Source organism: Amphibalanus amphitrite, unplaced genomic scaffold, assembly GCF_019059575.1.
Source record: "Amphibalanus amphitrite isolate SeventyFive unplaced genomic scaffold, NRLGWU_Aamphi_draft 001203F_arrow, whole genome shotgun sequence".
NCBI classification, from domain to species: Eukaryota; Metazoa; Arthropoda; class Thecostraca; order Balanomorpha; family Balanidae; genus Amphibalanus; species Amphibalanus amphitrite.
Window position 1 is genome coordinate 105,385 of NW_024882697.1, and position 22,727 is coordinate 128,111.

Consider the following 22,727-nt stretch of genomic DNA (forward strand, 5'->3'; position numbering starts at 1 on the left):
GGATGGATAAAACTTGACCACCTCCGGTCATTCACGACCGACAAGCTCATGCCCATATTCCAGCGGCACTTCGCGCAGTATGGGGTTCCGGAGCAGATCTCCGTAGATGGTGGAACCAGTCTCGTCAGCGCTGAGATGCGGAGTTTCTTCCAGCGCTAGGCAGTACGCATCCGTCAGTCATCAGCGCATTACCCTCAATCGAATGGTAGGGCGGAGGCTGCTGTCAGAACCGCCAAAATGATAATGCGTGACAATACTGGACCGGCCGGCAGCTTAGCTATGGAGCGTATAACGTCGGCTCTTCTCCAGTATCACAACACACCCCTGAGAGAGGGGGACAAGTCCCCTGCGCAGCTGTTGCTTGGCCGACAGCTCAGAGGTGGAGTGCCAGTAGCCACAAATCACCTCCTGGTCAGGCAATGCTGGAAAGAAGACCTGGACCGGCGAGAGAAGATGATGGCTGAGAAAGCTGAAAGACTGCAGGAAAAGGCTGGAGCAGCTATGCATCTACCGAAGCTGACAGTGGGACAGCGCGTCCGTGTCCAGGATGCTGGCACGAAACGCTGGGACCGGACAGGGGTAGTCACTAGAATCATCCGTCCCATCCGTCAGTACACCGTGCGATTAGATGGATCTGGCCGGCTGGTGTTGAGGAACAGGAGATTCCTGCGACCCATCAGTTGGGTCAACGACACAACCCGGGGGCTCAGCGACGGACAGCAGCGTCCGGCGTCTCAGACAGACGCCGCTCACACCGCCGCCGTCCCCGCCGCTCTCAGACGCTCTGAACGACTCGCACACCGGAGCCGAGTGGTTACAACATGAAGGGGGATGAAAGGGAGATGAAGGAGTCAGAAGGAGAATGCGCACGCGCGTATTATTTATTTATGAATACGTGAGACAACGATGGATAATACACTTTGGATCGAACCTCACGACTGTATATATCCTACAGCTTGTGATTCTCTTTTGGCTAGAAATGGCATTAATCATTATCTCCACTGGCGAAAATGGCACTTGACATCACCGAATGCAACGTTCATGTTTGTTAGGATACATAAAATCAGGAAGATTACGCGAATTAGGTAGGCAAACGTGGAATAAAATAGGTGCTGGATGTTTTGGTTTTGGTGCTGAATCAGCAAACAGCAAATACGGAGTTCAACTAGACGATCTGGCAACTTTAGGCTGTGTGGAGGCAATTAGGTGCCAGACTCAGATATTAGGGTCGAATAAGCATTTTGGGGCTGATCAGCAATTAGGTGCCAGAAACAGCTTTTTAGGGACCAGAAACAAATATTCCCCCAAATAAACACGGTCACCTGGGGCAAACTTAAAGTCATTTATCTTCCGATCATAAACCGCCTTGTTCCGTTGATGACTGAGCCTTGCATTGTCAAACGCAAGACGATGAAGTGCCTGCAAATTTGATCGCAGTTCATCAAGATACTCCGTGATGGGTCGGGTTCGGCCCTTCAGAGGGGTGTCGAGCTCCAGCTGAATCGGTAGCCGTGGCTCTCTTCCAAACATGACACAATAGGGTGACACACCTAAAGATCGATGCACTTGAGCTCGCAACCCAAGCAAAAGTAACGGAAGATTTCTATCCCACTCAGCGTGCTCATGCTGTTCAAGGAATTTTGCAAACATGTTAATCAGAGTTCGGTTGGTGCGTTCTACGATAGAATTGGACATGGGATGGAACGCGGTAGTCTTGGATTGAGCGATACCCAGAAGCTCGCAAGTCTTTTTCAAGACTTCACCCGTGAAGTTAGCACCGCGGTCTGAATGAATCCGGCGCGGACAGCCGAATCGGGAAACAAACTCGCGAACGAACACTGTAGCAACTTCAGTTGCTTCTTGACTCTTCAAAGGATACGCTTCTACCCAGCGTGAAAAATGATCTACTACAACGAGAAGATTCTTGTGACCACTTGGAGTCTCTGGCAATGATGACAGAATGTCCAGACCCACTACCTCGAGTGGTTCTGTTGCTGAGAGCTCACCAAGCGAAGCCCTCGGAGCCGGAATTGGGGCGTTGCGTGAACCACACTGGGGACATTTCTTACAAAAGGACTCTATCTCGGTGAACATCTGTGGCCACCAGAACCGGAGTCTGGCCTGTTCGAACAGCTTGTCAGCTGCGAAGTGGCCACCGAAAGGCCCAGCGTGTAGTGACGCCAGGGCACTGGAAATGAGAGTTCTGGGCAACACAATCTGGAGCTGATCAGAGTCAAACGGTCTCCTTCGGTACAGACGAAAAAGTACCCCATTCACAAGTCGTAGTCGGTGCCACTGCGACAGAAACCGACCTGCTGCCGCAGACAATTCCTTCTTCTTCGGTTTGCGACCTGCAGACAGGTGTCTGCTGATCTCAGACAAGTCTGGATCCTGGTCCTGTTCAGCGCGAATGTAGCTTACTGACCAGTCAGAAGCATTGACACGAAACACGGGAGCAGAAAGACCTTCAGTCTGACAGGCCTTGTCGTCCACATCTGGAGGTCTGCGGCTGAGAGCGTCAGGCACGACGTGCTCTGACCCTGGACGGTGCTCGATGACGAACTGAAATTGGCCAAGAATCTCATACCACCGGGCCAATATACCAGATGGATTTTTGAAATTGAGCAACCATCGGAGGCTGGCATGATCAGTCCGGATTAAAAACTGCCGACCAAGCAAATACGGAGCGAATTTATCAACAAATAGAACCACTGCAAGTAACTCACGTTTAGTCACGCTGTAATTGGATTGCGCTTTTGAAAACTTGTGACTGCCATACGCAATGACTTTCTCATCATCGCCGACCCGCTGCTTCAGGACAGCACCCGCTGACTCCTGTGACGCGTCAGTCTCCGGGATGAACACACTAGCATTGGGACTGAAATCCGGCACGGTGAGAACCGGAGCCTCGCAAAGGGCTGTGCGTAGCCTATCGAACGAGTTCTGAGCCTCGTCTGTCCACGCGAAACGAACGTCCTTGTGCAGCAGGCGCTGCAATGGGGCTGCAATGCTAGCAAAGTCTCTGACATGTTTACGCATAAAGCTGGCCATGCCAAGAAATGAAGAGAGTTGCTGGGCGGTTCGAGGCACTGGCCAGTTGCGGACTTTTTCGACCTTCTCAGGGTCGACTGCGACACCGTCGGCAGAAATGACGTGCCCAAAGAATTTCACAGACCTTTGGAACAGGGAGCATTTGCTCAGATTGAGTGTCAAGCCTGCGGCACGTAGCCTCTGTAAAACCAACTCGAGTTTGCTCATGACATCATCAAAATCTTTTCCACCTATCAAAATATCAAAGTATGCTACAGCAGTATCTGGAGGCACATCACGGAGCACTAGATCCAGAAGTCGAGCGCATGTCATCGGGGCGACATTAATTCCTAGCGGAAGCCGCCTGTGCTTATATGAACCAAATGGAGTCGGACTACTAGGGTCACCCGCGTGCTCCGCAACGCGAAGGGGGGATTTTTTGACCCGTGGGTATTGGGTTGGTCTGTGTCGATTTCGCTGGTACCTATCCATTTCGTTCGATTGCTCTTTGACGGCCAAGCATTTTGTAATAAAAAAGATACATCGCATCGAGGTGCCCGTGTCGTATTATCATGCGTTCTACTTTAGAATGATTCGAAAACTGGCGTGAAGTCTTTTGAGGGCCATCGATGAATTTGCTAAAAATGACGATGCGATGGTTTGTAAAATTTACATTTTTAAGAATACTGTTGCTCATCATGCAAAAATGAAGACTGAACCTTGGTCAGAATTGAATGCTCTTTCCAACGGTGCCATTTTTAATTGCCAGATACATCAGATCATGGAGCAAAGCCATTTTGATGAACAAAGTGGCACAAAATTGACAAACACCATTTTCTCCCGTGATTTGTACCACCTTGATTTGGATCAATCAGCTTTTCACAATTTGTATATGATAGGCGGTACATTTCTCTTGCCAACAGGCGTTGTTCCAACTCGCCCTGTTTAACGGTCACCTAAAAATAAAATCAATTCCAAAATCCGCCAAAAACCGCAATTTTTCAACAAAAGTGCCCTCCCCGGTGCACGTGGCGCGTGCTATCATCTGTATCGCACACGATTCCATTGCCCATTCAATTATCTGCACGATGCTGTTTTCCCCGTGCCGGTCGGACCCCTGGTCACCAAGATATTGCACGGGGACTGGACCCTTGTCGGCCAAAATTAGCCGTTTTCGCCCGATTTTGCAAGCCGATTTATACATGTAAAGTCAATGGCGCGAATTTGCACTTTTTGAGCACGCGCCACGCGCTCCCTACCAATCCGATCGAGCTGAGACCCCTCAAAGGCACGTCGCGCATCTTTGATCTATAAGTTGTGCAAATTTCACCGCGCTAGGTGCAGCGGTCTGGCCTGTAGTCCACGCAAAGCACCACCAAGTCGGGACCTCGGTAACGGACAGACGCACCCTCCTCAAATAGTAATATAGAAGATGGTAGTCTTGTCACAGTCCTCAGGCGCTACTCCGAGCTGGTAATAGCACTGCTTAAGATCGAGTACACAAAACATGGAATGACCCGCAAGAGAGTCAAGAATGGTATCAATTCGAGGAATGTCATATGCAGGAATCCGGGTCACTGCATTGACCTTGCGCAGGTCAGCGCAGATCCGAACACTGCCGTCCTTCTTGGTAACGACACAGATTGGAGAACCCCAACTACTCCCAAAGTTCTCCTCGAGAATACCAGCCTCAACCATACGATCGAGCTCAGCCTTTACCTTCTCCTGGAGGAAAGGGGGAACCCGACGAGCAGCACACCTGGCAGGAGGGGCGTCTCCTGTGTCTATGTGATGCTGGACGAGAGACGTGAATCCAAGGCGACCATCAAGCATATCCTCGTACCGAGCGAGCAGAGAAGTGAGCGCGGCACGCTGTTGGTCGGAAAGATCACTACCGGACAGGTCGAGCCGATCACGCCAATCCCGCTCAGCGGTCTGATCGCCCGACAGCGGACACTCTGCGATACCGACCTCCAGCCGGCCGACCTTTGAACGCTTAGGAATCGTCACCGGCTGGGTTGTCACATTTCTAACCACACACGGAACCGACTGACCAGATACAGACAATTGAGGGGACAAACTCAAGGCCCTCAATATCAGCGCACGGCTCCATCATAGCCGGGCCACGGTAGTCTGAATTCGGGACAAAACCAGAGAAAACTAACTCATGTCCCGGAGGAACAGACAGGCCATTCTGGAGAATCACCCGTCCCACAGAAATGACGGAAGCTGAAACTGAACGAACCGCTCGCGATGGCGTCAGAACCAGTTGGCCAGCAGACATGTCAATTACGCATGGGCACGCAGCCAAAAACTCTAAACCTAACATGACAGGCACATCAATACACTCTGAAACAAAGAAAGGCACAACTGTGGTCTGACCTCCCAACTTCAGAGACACCTTTACCCTCCCCAGCAGCGGCAGAGGATCCTGTGTGGCTGTGCTCGCCACAGCAGACGTCTTCATCAGTGGAGGACGATTCGGCAAAACATCAAAGACAGACTTACTGAGCAAATTAATACTGCTACCGGCGTCAAGTAGCAGGGAGCACCGAACACCGCCCACCACGCCATCGAAAGTCATATCACGCCTCAGCAGGACGACGCGGTCGACGTCCTCGGTTGACCCGTCGAGTCCGGAGCCGGATTCGGCCGTACGAACCGCGGCTGATGCATCGAGGGACCCATCCCCGGTGGATGCAGAGCTGCGTCCGCCTGCAGCGGTACCGGCGGCGGCCACTGAGCGCTGCCTGGTGCCGGAGCACCTCTGGCCCCCATCTGCGGGTACGGGGCCCGACCCGGTGGGGCGGAACCGGCGGCCCCACTCGTGTTTTCCGGAGCCCTAAGTCCACAGACTCGAGCCAAGTGACCCTTGATGCCGCAGAGATAGCAGACAGAGTTCCTGCTACGACAGTTTCTACGGACATAGCCCTCACCACCACAACAAAAACAGAAACAGCCGGTAGCCTTGGAACCTCCGGTTCCCTTCAGACGAGCTAACTCCTTCTCCAACTCCTCGACCCTCTACGGAGCACGTCGCTCTCAGACTGGACCTGCCGGACCGGCGCAGGCTGACTCACGTTCAGCCGTGCCGCGCAACACATGTTGCGGACTGCGACCAGTGCGGTGTCAAACGACGCAATGCCGTCAGAAATCAAACGGGACTGATACTGCATCGGTAGCGCCTGCATAAAGTAGTTGAACAGCAGACAATCAGCCTCACTGTCCGGGAACGGAGCGCAAACAAGTCCCCTCAGTCGGATGACAAAGGCATCCAGGTCAGACCTTGGGTCAAACCTCAAGCCCCTCAGCTGCACCTGAGCCTCGATCACGCCATGGGAAGGGAAGGCCTGTCGGAGACCATCAAAAGCCAAAGTAATCGACTTTTTGGATGCCTCCGGGAGACAGTCATACGCATCACGAGCGATACCGGTAAGGCACAAAGGGAGTAGGCTAGCCTGCTTAGCGTTATCCCAGTTTTGAAAAGCCGCGTACGTCGTAAAGTCAGAAATAAACCTAGAAACTGAACCAGTGTTACCCCCAAATGACGGTAATCCCAGTGTAACCAAAGTCTGATGAGCCATGTTAACACGCGCCCCCTAGGGGGGGGGGGCGAAACGGCCCCCCCTGTCCTTTTCGGTCGATATCTCCTAAACCGCTTCAGATATCGCCACCAAACTTTTGGGACCCCTCCGGGCATCAATTTTACACATTGTGACCAAAAATTTTTCCAGAGGCTATGATAGGTTGGCCACAAATGACGTCAGAATGACGTCATGTTCTGTCATTTTCGACCGAATAAAGACCTTCGCGAGAAGACCTGTCAGGCCTACAGCTTTGAAGATACAGAAAAATGATCAAGACATAAAAGGTGTAGAATTGACAGGGCTACAAAACTGCTATCTCGGATTTTTTTAAATTTTATGAGTTTTGAACCCAAAAAATCAAAAAAACATTTCTTTTTTATATATAAGCCAAAAAATACAAAAAGTTTTTTGAGTTAAAAAAAAACGGAATATATATGATAGTACCTACCGTGCTCTATCTACATACCGAATTTCAGATCGATACCTCGTTTTTTGGCCAAGTTATAGCGAAAAAACTGTTCAAAATTGATGACGTCAAATTTTCAAACTCAATTTTTGGCAGTTCTAGACCTCGTAGAGCAAAACAAAGACCACCATTAGACTCCCCGTGACGAGCTGCATCGAATAGATACCCATTTTTGTCAAAAATATCAACTTTGAAATTTGACCTTATTTGACCTGACCTTGACCTGACCTTCACCAAAACGTGACCTAGGCTGGCCCCAAAGGCTGCCTAACCCACATAATCGCATTTTTCATGTAAAATGGACCATAAAACATGTATCACACGACACTTTCATATTGTGACCCCGGTGACCTGACCTCGCTGTGACCTGACCTGGTATCAGTGACCTCAGATAGCAAAGTATGTGTTTGACGAACAATGAACCATCGATGGTTTTCAATAAATTACCAATTAACTCGATTTCACAACACATTTCTTAAAATGCCTGTGAACGGTGAAAATCTGACCTTTGACCTGACCTGTGACGTCATCGGTTTGACCTAGGTCAATGAAATTTGGTCACAAGGTAGTTCCCGGGTGGGGCTATCGAACGCCGTTTGAATTTTGAAAATCGGCCGGTAACTTTCCGAGATCTTAGGGGGGGCCGAAACGGCCCCCCCCCCCCCTACGGGTGGTAGGGTCCGCCGGTAGCCCTACGGGGCGCGGGTTAAATGGTAATAACGTGAACGGAACGATTGCAGGTAAATTAGCAAGGGATTCGAGAGATCAGAGAACAAATACTCAGGCAGGTAATTTCTGTCCCAGAGGCACAGTGAAATCCTAACTCCAGGCGCCTAATCTCGAAAATCGATAGAAAAAAATAACCCGAATTTTTCACAATCATCTAACTAAACAACGAACGTTGCACAGAAGTCAGTTAAAGTCACAAATGTATGAGGACCCCACAACGAATTAAAGTACCTAACGTACGCACAAAGTAAAGTACAATATACAGTAACAATGATACAAGGTAACACAGTTCAACACTCACCCCATGAAGTCCATAACTCTCGCTCCACCCGTGCGCCACGTACGCACGCGTCAGGTCACGGAGACAGCTGGCAGCCCGCCAGCCGCGTCAGCTGGTCAGCTGGTCCGCCGCGCAGAGCCGCTCCCCACGCGGTACCGGTAGGCGCTCGCCGCGCCCACCAACCGTCCGCCCGTCCGCACTGCCGGCCGTCCGCCCGCCCGACCGTCCGCCAATCACAGCACCGAGTCAGCGACCAGCCCTCGGGGCCCAGACGCCCGGTCGTCCGCCCGGCCGAGGCAGCCGGGTCCAGTCCGTAGCCTCGCCGCGGGTCCCAGCGGGGAGACCGCCCCACTGTAGGCCGGCAGCCCGAAAAAGCGCTAGAAATTCCCCCAAACTGACTGTCCGCAATATGAACAAAATAGGTATCATTTAATCCCAAATTGATCGAAGAATACGATTCCGATGCCAGTTTTTCCCTAAGGTCAAAATTGAGGTCGTCAGTTGTCACCAAACACAAGACAATTTAGGCTCTCTAGTGGCCACCACATTTACCGATTTTCATGATGATCTTTAGTGGTAATTTATTAGCTGACCAATCGTCGTTTTGAACGAAATTTCCTGTCAGACTAGTTCAGGGCACTGTTGTTCACTGTGCCAACATCATTCTTACATATTGCATCGCTTTTCTGCAAGATAAGCTAGCTTTTTGCAAGCAGCTGCAAGACGTAAAAAAAATCATATCTAATTTTTTAATTAGACTTTTATAAAAATGTGATTTCGAGCAGCTAAAAATGAACGTTTAATACTAGCCTCTGATTACTCATCTTTCGTTCCATATAGGTGCTTTGCTGCTTTTCCCTGCTACTTTTCGAGATATGCGCCAGTAAACCACGCGATGTAGGGGCAATTGTCACCTCGCCGCTCTACTGAAGGCCCGGCGCTCTTTAAAGCGCTGGAAGTTGTGAAAAACAAACGCGTATAATCTGAATAAAATATATGTCCCTGAGCTCAGAATTGAGCAACGCACAGAATGCTGTCAAAAATTTTGGGCCAAACTAAAAAAATTCAGTCATTATTAACCCCCAAACACAAGTCAGTGATAATCAACAACAACTTGCTCTTTAGTTAGACTTCTTGAGAAATGTTATTTCGAGCCGCTAAAAATGACCATGCCATACAAACCACTAATCATCTTTCTGTCATGCCTTACTCGCAATTTTTCCTAATGCCTGCTACTCTTCGAGGTCACGTGACCTCACCATTAACCCGCGCCCTGGTGGGGTCTGTTTATAACGCGACCTGGTGGGGGGGGGGGCTATTTTTTGCCCCCCCCCTCGTATCTCCGAAACTACTGGACGGATCCGCAAAATTCAAACAGCGTTCGAAAGGCCTGTCAACTTTGTCGAGGGAAACCAAATTTCATTGACCTCGGGGTCACCGATGACGTCACAGGTCAGGTCAAAGATGAAATGTTTCACCGTTTACGGGGCTTCTAGGGAATGCGCTATAACACCGAGGAAAACGCATTTTGTCGAGAATCAGCGGTAGGGCGTCAGTTGCCTAGTAGATATGTTGCTATTAGAGGTCACTGGCAATACCAGGTCAGGTCACAGGTCAGGTCACCAAGGGTCACAGGTCAGGTCACATGAGCCCAACTTTACTAAGGTTGTGTGATACATGTTTTATGGCCAATTTTTTTCATTTCCAACTCAATGGTGTTGGTTATAAGACTATCAGGTACGGCTTAGGTCACTTTCTGGTGAAGTTCAGGTCAAGGTCAGGTCAAGGTCAGACCAAAAAAGGTCAAATTTTAAAGTTGATATTTTTGCATAAAATGGGTATTGATTCGATGCAGCTCGTCACGGGGAGTCTAATGGTGGTCTTTGTTTTGCGCTACGGGGTCTAGAATTGCTAAAAATTGAGTTTGAAAATTTGACGTCATCAATTTTGAACAGTTTTTTCGCTATAACTTTGCCAAAAAAAGAGGTATCAATCTCAAATTTGGTATGTGGATGGAAGGCGGTAAGGACTATCACATATATTCCGGTTTTTGCGAAATTCAAAAAACTTTTTGGATTTTTCGATTATTATATCCGAAAAATCTATTTTTTGATTTTAGGGGTCAAAATCCAAAAATTTCAAAAATCCGAGATAGCAGTTTTGTAGCCCTGTCCAATCTACAGCTTTTATGTCTTTATCATTTTTCTGTATTTGCAAAGCTATAGGCCTGACAGCTCTTCCCGCGAAACCCTTTTTTGGTCGAAAACGGCAGAACATGACGTCACTCTGACGTCATTTCCGGCCAACCTATCATAGCCTTTGGAAAAATTTTTGGTCACAATGTGTAAAATTGATGTCCGGGAGGGTACTGGAAGTTTCGTGACGATCGGCGCAGCGGTTCTGGAGATATATCGAAAAGTCTGGAGGGGGGGGGGCAAAAAATAGCCCCCCCCACCAGGTCGCGGGTTAAAAGTAAATGGGGAAATAATGAAACTGTTGTTTTTGCACATGGAATGATCTCAAACTATCTCAAGCACACGGAATCGTGATTTCATGCACTCCTTGCAAGATCCGATGCTTTACTTTTGTATTTTTGACCTTCCCTGACGTCATTTATGACGTCACTAAGGTCATAGGAGTTTCTCGTCAATAACTCATGATCAAATTGAGCCAGCGACTCGGGAAAGCCACCAATGGACTCAGAAAGGCCTCCCGAATCGAATGATATGCAATACGACTTCCTTCGATTAACCCGCGCCCTGGTGGGGGGGGGGCTATTTTTTGCCCCCCCTCCAGACTTTTTGATATATCTCCAGAACCGCTGCGCCGATCGTCACCAAACTTTCAGTACCCTCCCGGACATCAATTTTACACATTGTGACCAAAAATTTTTCCAAAGGCTATGATAGGTTGGCCGGAAATGACGTCAGAGTGACGTCATGTTCTGCCGTTTTCGACCCAAAAAAGGGTTTCGCGGGAAGAGCTGTCAGGCCTATAGCTTTGCAAATACAGAAAAATGATAAAGACATAAAAGCTGTAGAATCAACAGGGCTACAAAACTGCTATCTCGGATTTTTGAAATTTTTGGATTTTGACCCCCAAAAATCAAAAAGATAATTTTTTTGCATATAATAATCGAAAAATCCAAAAAGTTTTTTGAATTTCGCAAAAACCGGAATATATGTGATAGTCCTTACCGCCTTCCATCCACATACCAAATTTGAGATCGATACCTCTTTTTTTTTGGCGAAGTTATAGCGAAAAAAACTGTTCAAAATTGATGACGTCAAATTTTCAAACTCAATTTTTAGCAATTCTAGACCCCGTAGCGCAAAACAAAGACCACCATTAGACTCCCCGTGACGAGCTGCATCGAATCAATACCCATTTTATGCAAAACTATCAATTTTAAAATTTGACCTTTTTTGGCCTGACCTTGACCTGACCTTGACCTGAACTTCACCAGAAAGTGACCTAAGCCGTACCTGATAGTCTTATAACCAATACCATTGAGTTGGAAATGAAAAATTGGCCATAAAACATGCATCACACAACCTTAGTAAAGTTGGGCTCATGTGACCTGACCTGTGACCCTTGGTGACCTGACCTGTGACCTGACCTGGTATTGTCAGTGACCTCTAATAGTAATATATCTACTAGGCAACTGACGCCCTATCGCTGATTCTCGACAAAATGCGTTTTCCTCGGTGTTATAGCGCATTCCCTAGAAGACCCGTGAACGGTGAAACATTTCATCTTTGACCTGACCTGTGACGTCATCGGTGACCCCGAGGTCAATGAAATTTGGTTTTCCTCGACAAATTTGACAGGCCTTTCGAACGCCGTTTGAATTTTGCGGATCCGTCCAGTAGTTTCGGAGATACGAGGGGGGGGGGGCAAAAAATAGCCCCCCCCCACCAGGTCGCGTTATAAACAGACCCCACCAGGGCGCGGGTTAAGTTCGTGGCCTGATGGGCTCTGACCTGACCTTGACTCGAGGTCAACACCTTAAGTTGACCTCACCCGGACAAAAAGTATACCATTCGACGCGCCTGAGCCAGGCGAACACGATGGTGCCAAAATCGCTGCTCTGCAGCCATTTTTTGCGAAATTATTTACCAAAAACCAAACCCTACCTTGGGCTTTTTGACTTCACCTCAGAGGTAATCGGTTGACCTGGGACCTTAAAATCGGGTATCAATCGTTCCGTCTTGAAACGGCGCACACGCTTGTTTTTTCCGCGAGGCTCTAGCTCCATTAGAGGCGAAACGAAGAAAAGGGGTCGTACCAACCCTCCCCCCTCGGCCGGCCGAGGGGGTGGGGGGGTCCGACAATAGGTCCGGCGAGGGTTAAGCAGTCCCACTTCGTTTTTAGTATGTTTGCTTGTCACTGAGATCAACAACTCAATCACAGATAATTTCTAGCACTTTTCCGGGCCCCCGGCCCAGTGTGCGCCCGCGCGCCCGGCGCAGTCAGCTGTGCCGCACCGGAGCCTCGACACAGGCCCGAATAGCGAGCCGCTCAGCGGGGCCCGCAATCAGCGCCCGTGCACGCCACAGCCGGATGCAGGCAGCCGAACAGGAAACGATGCTCCATGATCCACGTACCACGTGCCAACAGGCGAGCACCCGAGTGGAGGGCAGCAACACGCAGCTCAGACTCGGCCACGTGGGTGCGAAGGAGAACGCACACCGCTGCCACCAGATGTAGGGCCGGGGTGCCGAGCTCTGCGTCACGATTGCTGCCTCCCATCCACGACACGGTGCTGATGCTTTCTTAGTCTATATTGTGGTGCGGAGTTCAAATCTCAAATCTCAGACATAAGCTCCGCTATCAACTTGCTATTAGCTCCACAGACTAGCCCTACAGACTAGCCCGCGTCCTGCAACAGATTAAAATTAACTTAACAACGCACAAATGCAGACAACGATAAAAATAACCACTAAGCAAAGCAAAGTTAACAACAACTGAGGGTTTACAACAATTCATAGTAACAAAATAGCAAATCTTACCGTTCACGCAGACGCACACGTCACAAACCACACAGAACCAGTGCACGAATGGCGGGGTCACCGCCGCGCGGCCCGGACGGCCGACCCGCCGGCCAATCGTGGCGCACAGCGATTGGTGGCTCTCGACCCGCGGCAGTCACATGACCTGAGTCACATGACCTGATTTTCCCGCAACCGGCGTAGAGCCGCCGGATTGCTGCGTGGCACACCGCCTATAGTTACGCCTGGAGATCCTAACTAGATCCACTGTATACATACAAAGCACCCCGATGCATGGCTTGGTGGCTGCCTGACACCCGTTGCAAGCGATCGAGGACGGTTAAATCGGGAAACATCTGGATCGTCGACCATTGCTAGTAGCTTGTTTGTAAAAAAAAAAAAACGATGTACAGTCAAGCTTCAGAGGTAATCATAAATTTAGGTATGAGCTGAGGCCGAGAGGTTCAGAAAACTCTTGCGCATTCTCCCTTGCACATCTACTCAAGGTTTGGCGATGTTACATCGATTATGCTTATTTGTTGAAGAAAAGGCACTTGGTGACGAAAGCCTTCACGAGCACTGAACAGTCAGGCACACTAATCTCTATGATAGTCAGGAAACATCAGGGTATTTGGAAACATGGGATGCTTTCATGGTGGAGAGGAAGAATGGTGACGTTTTGCAATTCATGGATGTAAGCGCGAGAGGACGAAACGGTGACGACAGCGGTGTAAAAAGAAGCAGCACAATAATATTTGTCTTAACCACGGGGGAGCACTGCCGTTTCAACCCTATTGGCCGTAGTGTCTAACGGTGGCGGCCATATTGCGCAGACCAGGAACCGACCGCCGCCTGTGTTGAGGAATAGGGAATTCGGGACCTCGATTTACGTTTGGGGCCGCCGCATCCGTTTCGTTCAAGTTACGTATATACGGAACCTGGCATCTTACGTAGAATTGAGTGGGGAACACGATCGAATCTTCAGAATTCCTCAAATTCACCCGCCGGACCATCGTTTTTCTACATTCGCCCCGGCCGAGAGGGTTGATTGAACCCACCTCGCTAATGCGCCGCTAATTTAACTAGAATTTAGCGGTAAAGTGGTCGTATGAGGCAGAGTACGTTGCAGAGTGACTGGTAGGAATCCGCTTTAAAGGTCTCAGGTCAACCGTTGACATCTGAGGTCAGGTCAAGTGACCTAAGGCACGGGCTCGGTTTTTGGTAAATAACTTCGCCAAAAATGGCCGTAGAGCCGCGATTTTGGCATCATCGTGCTCACTTAGCTCAGGCGCATCGAGTGATATACTTTTTGTTCGGGTGAGGTCAATTTACGGCACTGACCTCGTGACAAGGTCAGGTCAGAGCTCTCAGGTCACGAAGCTGGTCGAGTAAGGTCATGTTGCATATCATTCGATTCGGCAGGTCTTTCTGAGTCCATTTGTTGCTTTCCCGATTCGCTAGTTCAATTTGATCTGGAGTTATTGAAGAAAAGTTTATGACCCTTGTGACGTCACAGATGACGTCACGCAAGGGCAACAATGCAAATGTGAAGAAGCATTGGACCTTGCAAAGAGTGCATGAAATCACGATTCTATATGCTTGAGATAGTTTCAGATCATTCCCGGGGCCAAAATAGCAATTTCCATATTTCCCCATTGACTTATAAGGGTTTAACGTATAAGTTCCCTGTATTTGAGGATTTTTAAGATGTCATCTTGTTCTCCACTCAATTCTGCGTAGGATGCCTGGTTCCGTGTTCACATAGCTTGAGCGTAACGGAAACAGCGGCCGCAAACGTAAATCGAGGTCCCGAATTCCCTATTCCCCAACACAGGCGGCGGCCGCTTCCTGGTCTGCGCAACATGGCGGCACCGTTGGACACCATCTGGCGGCCGATGCGCCTTCCACATTATAGAGTTCAGTGGTCTTAACTCTCGCCCCGTTGAGGGGAAAGTGGGGGGGGGGGGGGTAATATGGCCTTAACCCGCGCCGGGCCGGTGCTCTGAGATTCCGCGCCGGGCCGCGGGGGGGTGTTTGAACACCCCCCTTCTAACTCGGCTCCTGGGCCACGTAGCGACACGCAGTAAGCGGCAATCGAAAGAACGTCAAAAATAAGGACGAAAACACTACGGTCATTTTTGGGTCAGGTCAAAGGTCAGGTCACCAGAGGTCACCAAAGGTAAAATGTTGACTATTTCAACATTTTGGAAACTGCCAACGGCTATCTCGGGAACCGATAGAGCTACAGCGCCGCAAAAAAGCGCATTCGATAGCCCTTTTACAGACCTTTCTGAGTAATGTTCTCAGATTTGACCTCAGGTCAACGGTTTAGCCTCCAGAGGGCAAAAACTCCAAAAATAGCCGTTTTTACGAAAAACGTTTTTTCGGCAATAACTTTTGACTCAAAAGAGCTATGACATTACTTTTGCCAGCATCGTGTTCCTCTCCTCGAGACGCGTCGAATGAACTATAATTTGACCTTGAAAGGTCAACTTGAAAATTTGACCTCAGGTCAAGGTCATGACCTGACCGGAAAAGGTCATGTTGCATATCAGTCGAACCGCAACGTCGAGCCGAACACATCTAAGGCGTTTTCAGCGCTCTAGCACGCCTCTATCAGAAGTTATCATCGAAAAACTGTTAGATTCTGTTCGTGACCTGAGATGACCTCGGGGACATAACGAGGGGTCACAGTTGCCATTTTCTGGTTCAGTGTGTCTATTTTACCTATATCTCGATGTTTGAGAGTGTCTAGAATAGCGTTCGTGCAAAACAGACGCTTTTCAATTTTCTCCCATTGACTTATAACGGAGAGGCCGCAAAATTGACCTGACCTTAGGTCACCGATATCAAAATTCCGAGATATACATTTTATAGATAGTGTTGCTCTTATCAATCGCTGAAAGTTTCAAGGCAATCGTTCAGTCGGTGTAGCTATGACGAGCATTCTTATTTTTTATGAGGTGAGGTCACTTGGCGTGACCTGGTGACCTGACCTAAGGTCACCTGGGTCTGAAATTTTCACAACATATGCGGAAAAGATGCACAAACAGGTGTGCCAAAAACGGCGGCGCTCCGCGCCGCCGTTTTTGAGATATCTGCGAAAAACCGCAAGGGGGGTGTTCAAACACCCCCCCCCCCGGCCCGGCGCGGGTTAAAATTAGGTATCATCGGCTTCCTCTCGTGACAGGCAACACACTCGTTTTTTTTCGCAAAGCTCTAGCTCGATGAGGGGCCAAACGCGAGGGGAGGTGGTCGTACCAACCCCCCCCCCCCCCTTGTGCCGTTGAAGGACGCAAAATGGCCTGTGCCGGCGAAGGCTAACAAACCAAACACCCAAACAGTCGATGATTCGGATTTCGGGGGTAGCGGAGTCCATCGCGAGACTTAATTAACTCATGGGTAGGAAAACCCTATCGTGTGTTAATATACGCCACTACCTGCACAGAGTGCGTTCGGTCGTTAGATATACAGGGTGTCCCAAAATTAATGTCACACGCTCTCACAACACTTATTTTGCCTTCTACGCCGCAATACCAATATAATTTCGCCGGTACTGGCTCCCAGACCATATTGGCTACATTCTAGTCACGTGACCTTCGAATTTGTGTGACCCTGACCGGTCAAGGGGTGTACGCAGGTCATTTCCGGGGCAGTACCCAGCGCGCCGGACCAGGTGTCCAGGATGGCAAAACTGCAGAGCAAATCGTCCCGCAGCGAGGCTTTAGGCATTGTTGCCGGCGGCATGACCCACGGCCAGGTCGCCGAGAAACTGGGCATGAGTTGCCGCACGATTTGGCGCTGGTTGTCACGCGACAGAAGCGGATAGATGCCTGAGAACAAGCTAGGTCGCGGCAGAAAGACTTCCCGCCAGCCGGGTAGCGCAGGTCGTCATCGCGAAGTGCTGAGCTAAAGACGGGCTTATCCACAAGGAAACTGGCAGGGGGCTGATTGCCAACAGTCATTCAGTCTCCAAGTCGACAATCCATCGGTACCGGAGGTTGTCTCTAAAGCTGAAGCCCGTCAAGCCACGTCTCCAGCCGAAAACTTCTGCTGAACATGTCCAGGGATATCTTTCAACAGGACGGCACCCCGGCTCATCGAGCTAGAACGACGCAGGGGTGGTGCAGATCAAACTTCCCAGCATTCTGGGAGAAGGACAAATGGCCGGGGAATAGCCCCGACCAAGGCCCTATATACCAGGTAGGGTCGTCCGGCGATTCTACCTGATCGTGACGTCATCTGGGGGCAAGTCTTGAAGTCCCGTTTAAGTCCTATGCAAATGGGCGATTTTTGAAGCGCTCTAGAACAAACTCTGCTAAAGCTAGCACAGAACTAAGTGCATTATTGGAAAGCCGAAACATTTTTCTTCGAATTATCTAAGAAGCGTTTTTCACTAAACCCATTAGTTTTTCCGAAAATGCGTAAAAAAAGCCCTCATGCCTCGGCAGCCTCCCTTCCGCCGGCCGCCACGCCGCCGCGGTAGTGTAGTGGTTAGGATGCTTGCGCCGTAATCCAAAGATCGTGCGTTCGAATCTAGGCGCGGGTCGTACTTAAATCGAAATTGTAAGCAGATTATGTGTTTTTTTTTCTTGATAAATCACTTATATTACAGCTAACCGTTCATAAAACTATCGATAACAATTGACTGAAACCCAAAATGTAGAATACATTCTAATAAAACAAATTCAAATATGGCGGCCGTTGCGCCAGGCTCCGCCCCCGACTCCGCCCCTTCGTGTGACGTCATCTGTGCACCTGGACACACAGGGAGATAGGGGACGACATGGGCCTGGCCCTGACCTGTCGCCGATAAAAAATCTTAGGGCGATCGTCCGGTAAGAGTTGAACAAAGTGGCACCAGGATTGGATAATCTGAAGGCACGCTGACCAGGAACGTTCGATCTGCCTGGTCCAAGATTAGTCCACAGAAGCTGAATATGTTGATGTCTGATGTTCCGGACCGTATGCTTGCCCGTATCAGAGAGAAGGTTGGATACATATGTAAGAAAAGCACACCTCTCATGTTTGTTATTTTCATGCAATTGACGCTGGAAATGTGTGACATTATTTTTGGGACACCCTGTACTGCACGTAACCTTGACGTTATCACTGTGGGTGGGCAATACGTATGGGGAATTGAATTTGTTTACACTTTTCATGTATGTGCACGTCAAAAATAAAACCAATAACAATATTCGCCTTCACAGTTCATCGTGACATCAAGCCGCCCAACCTGATGCTGGTGAAAAGCAAAAAAGGCGAGATCGTGACAAAGCTCGCCGATTTTGGCATATCCAAGGAGATGACAGCCAGCAAGCTGAAAATGACAGCTGGTGTCGGTACCCTGGATTGGATGGCTCCGGAAGCCCATATGGGTGAATATCAACAGGGAACTGTAAGTAAAATTAACGCATCCATCAGAGGCCTGTTTCACTAAAAACTTGCGATTACAAGTGTTTGAACTTTACAATTCATAAGTATTTTTGCAAACTATGTAAAATCGGGTTTCACTAAACTTCATCACCAGCGGCACCTCCGATAAAAAGAGTAGGTAAATAAACTTGTAAACAATAAAAAGTTTTTTAACCCTCGCCCGCACATGGGGGGGGGGGGGTGGTTGCCACCCCCCCAGGCAGTCTTTCTGCTCTGCACTCAACATTTTTAGAGCTAGAAGGCTGATTTTTCGTATAGCTGCTCGTCTATCCTTTCTTAATGTCCACTGAAAATTTCAAGTTTCTGTGATTTTTGGTTTCGGAGATATGACCTTGTTTTTCAGGTCATGTCATGACCCAAATGGCCAATTCTCAACATCTTGCGGTTGCCATGGGCCTTGTGAGCTTTTGACACCCTGATTTCGGCCTTTTTTGCCAGTCTTACCTCCCACCTATCATGGAACATGTTGTTCGACGATGTACAGGGGTCAAGGTCAGGGTCAAGGTCAACCTGGGTCATCTAAGATAATTGCGTTTTAGGCAAGCTGAACTTACTTTTTGTGAAGTTTTTTGACTGCATTTTTGGTAAAAGCTTCTCAGATCATGATTTCATGTGATATGGACCCAAAAACAATCGGTGCACACATCAGTATTCACACAGACACACACAGACATACAAACACATATAATTGACCTTGACCTAACTTGACCTGAAATGACCTCAGCAGCAAAATTCTGGTCGGATAGTGTGACAAAGAGGTTCTAGCTGGCTTGGCACCAGAAAACAGCATCGTCATCGGTATTTGATAAGCAGCGCACTTGATATCCAACGGTGACCCAAAACAGCAACATTTTTTAGTTTGACCTGACCTGGAAGGTCAATGACTGACCTGAGAAGGTAAAACTGGGTATCATTGGATTCGTCTCTTCCCAAAGAATCTTTTTGGTCTTTACTGCTAAGCTCTATCTCCAACAGGAACGAAATGGCGCGGGGGGGGTGGCAACCACCCCCCCCCATGTGCGTTCTAGGATGGGAAAATGGCATGTGCGGGCGAGGGTTAATCAAGAACTTTAACATGTTACAGATATTGCTTCTTTTTATCAAACTATGTCTAGTTTTCATGTCAGAAATTGCAGGAATAAATTAAAAATAATGATGCTGTTTCTGAGTGGTATAAATGATAGTTCACAATATCTTATTATTGAAAGAAAATAACACGTAAAACATTTGACAGCAGAAGACTGTTGAATGCAATTATGGCGCGCGAATGACAAAACATGACGATATTTATTTATTGCTCGTAGCTGGTTCGTAGGGAATGTGCTAAGTGAAAAAGAGCATATAATGACTCAGCATATCATATTTGTTTTAAATAATTGATTGCTTTGCATCATTGCACAAAAAGTATCAAAATTCCGAACGTCAGGACCACTGGAATTTCAGGTTTGTAATTACGATGTTTTCTTTCAAGTTTCTGGTCTTCGTGAAACAGAAAGTTTGCGATTCCCGTGTTTTCTAGCAAACTTTTTCTTGTAAAAAAGTTTGCAAATTTTAAACTCAAAATTCATGCCCGAAGGTTTCGTGAAATCCAAATTTCAAATGTTGGTAATTATTTCTTTTAAACTCAAGTTTTTTCTTTGTAATTACACACTTTATTTGTTAGTGAAACAGGCCTCTGACAGAAAGGAAAATACCGGCCTACGATCTCCTCAGAGATGTGTTTTTAAAAAATTACAGGCTAAATATGACATTTTTATTTATTCCATCAACACACGCATAATAAAGAAGTTAACCAAAGAGAAACGAAAACAGCGTAATCATTTTGATGGGCTTCGTGCTCAATGCTCATGCTGATTATTATGATGCGTTTTCTTAACCCGCGCCCGGCTGGGGGTCCTGGATTTCCACGCCCTGCTGGGGGGGGGTGTTTGAACACCCCCCTTCTAACTCGGCTCCTGGGCCACGTAGCTATACGCGGAAGGCGGAGTTCGAAAAAGCGTCAAAAATAATGAGGAAATTACTTCGGTCAATTTTTTGGTCAGGTCAAAGGTCAGGTCACCAGAGGTCATTGAAGGCAAAATTTCGCCGATTTCCGGGTCGAATGTCGAAAATTTCCAAGAAGCCAACGCATAACTCGGGAACCAATAGAGCTACAGCGCCGCGGAAAAGCGCATTCGATAGCCCTATTAACGCCCTTTCTGAGTAATCCTCTCAGATTTGAGGCCTGTTTCACTAAAAACTTGCGATTACAAGTGTTGGAACTTAACAATTCATAAGTATTTTTGCAAACTATGTAAAATCGGGTTTCACTTAACTTCATCACCAGCGGCATCTCCGATAAAAAGAGTTGGTAAATAAACTTGTAAACAATAAAATTGTTTTTAATCAAGAACTTTAACATGTTACAGATATTGCTTCTTTTTATCAAACTATGTCTAGTTTTCATGTCAGAAATTGCAGGAATAAATTAAAAATAATGATGCTGTTTCTGAGTGGTATAAATGATAGTTCACAATATCTTATTGAAAGAAAATAATACGTAAAACATTTGACAGCAGAAGACTGTTGAATGCAATTATGGCGCGCGAATGACAAAACATGACGATATTTATTTATTGCTCGTAGCTGGTTCGTAGGGAATGTGCTAAGTGAAAAAGAGCATATAATGACTCAGCATATCATATTTGTTTTAAATAATTGATTGCTTTGCATCATTGCACAAAAAGTATCAAAATTCCGAACGTCAGGACCACTGGAATTTCAGGTTTGTAATTACGATGTTTTCTTTCAAGTTTCTGGTCTTCGTGAAACAGAAAGTTTGCGATTCCCGTGTTTTCTAGCAAACTTTTTCTTGTAAAAAAGTTTGCAAATTTTAAACTCAAAATTCATGCCCGAAGGTTTCGTGAAATCCAAATTTCAAATGTTGGTAATTATTTCTTTTAAACTCAAGTTTTTTCTTTGTAATTACACACTTTATTTGTTAGTGAAACAGGCCTTTGACCTAACGTCAACGGTTTTGCCTGCAGGGGGCAAAAACTGCAAAAATAGCCGATTTTTTCGGAAACAGTTTTTCTGCAATAACTTTTGACCCAAGCCTTGTACGAGCTTACTTTTACCGGCATCGTGTTCCTCTCGTCAAGACGCATCGAATGAACTATAAGTTGACCTTGAAAGGTCAACTTGAAAATTTGACCTCAGGTCAAGGTCATGACCTGACCGGAAAGGGTCATGTTGCATATCAGTCGATCCGTATCGTCGAGCTGAACACATCTAAGGCGTTTTCATCGCTCTAGCATGCCTCTATCAAAAGTTATTTGCGAAAAACTGTTAGATACCATTCGTGACCTAAGATGACCTCAGGGCATAAACAGGGGTCACGGACACCATTTTCATGTTCAGTGTGTCTAAACTACTTGTAATTCGGTGTTTGGGAGTGTTTATAATGTCTTTTGTCCAAAAGAGGCGCATTTCAATTTTCTCCCATTGACTTACAATGGGGAGGTCGCAAAATTGACCTGACCTTAGGTCATCGATATCAAAATTCTGAGATATACATTTTGTACATGCTATTGCTCTTAGCAATCGCTGAAAGTTTCAAAGCGATCGGTCACTCGGTGTAGCTATGACAGACATTGAAACTTTTTATGAGGTGAGGTCACTTCAAGTGACCTGGTGACCTGACCTTGAATGACCTTGGTCTGAAATTTTTACAACATGTGTAGAATTGATGTATGATAAGGTGTACCAAAAACGGCGGCGCTCCGCGCCGCCGTTTTTGAGATATTCGCGAAAAACCACAAGGGGGGGTGTTCAAACACCCCCCAGCAGGGCGCGGGTTAACCCGCGCCCCACTGGGGGTGGGGGCTATTTATAGCCCCCCTCCCGTTTTTCTGCAATAACTTCCAAATCGCTTGACGTATCGACGCCAAACTCTCAGTTGCTTCGGCTGCATCAATTTGACACCTTGTGTCAAAATTTGAACTTCGTAGCTACCATAGGTCAGCCGGAAATGACGTCAGAGTGACGTCATGTTCGGCCGATTTCGACGCAAAACATCGAACCACGGCAATCACTCCCAAGCGCTCAGTTTTTAAGCTAGATCCAATTTCTTTGCATGAGAGGACTCAGAATAGACTGCGCTATCAAACTGTTATCTCGGATTTTCAAAATTTTGAAAATTTCGAAAATTTTATATAATAAAATTCAAA

The 22,727-nt window shown here is 47.6% G+C and overlaps 1 protein-coding gene across 1 annotated transcript in view; it reads left to right on the forward strand.

Annotated features, from left to right (window-relative positions):
- The window catches only part of LOC122371086 (serine/threonine-protein kinase/endoribonuclease IRE1-like), a gene marked incomplete at its 3' end in the record, with an annotated part of 133,332 nt that overhangs the window by 34,147 nt on the left and 76,458 nt on the right, over window positions 1–22,727 (forward strand). Inside the window, exon 6 of the mRNA XM_043347176.1 lies at window positions 18,294–18,481. Coding sequence (XP_043203111.1) covers window positions 18,294–18,481 — 188 coding nt within the window. The remainder of the gene's footprint in view (window positions 1–18,293; window positions 18,482–22,727) is intronic.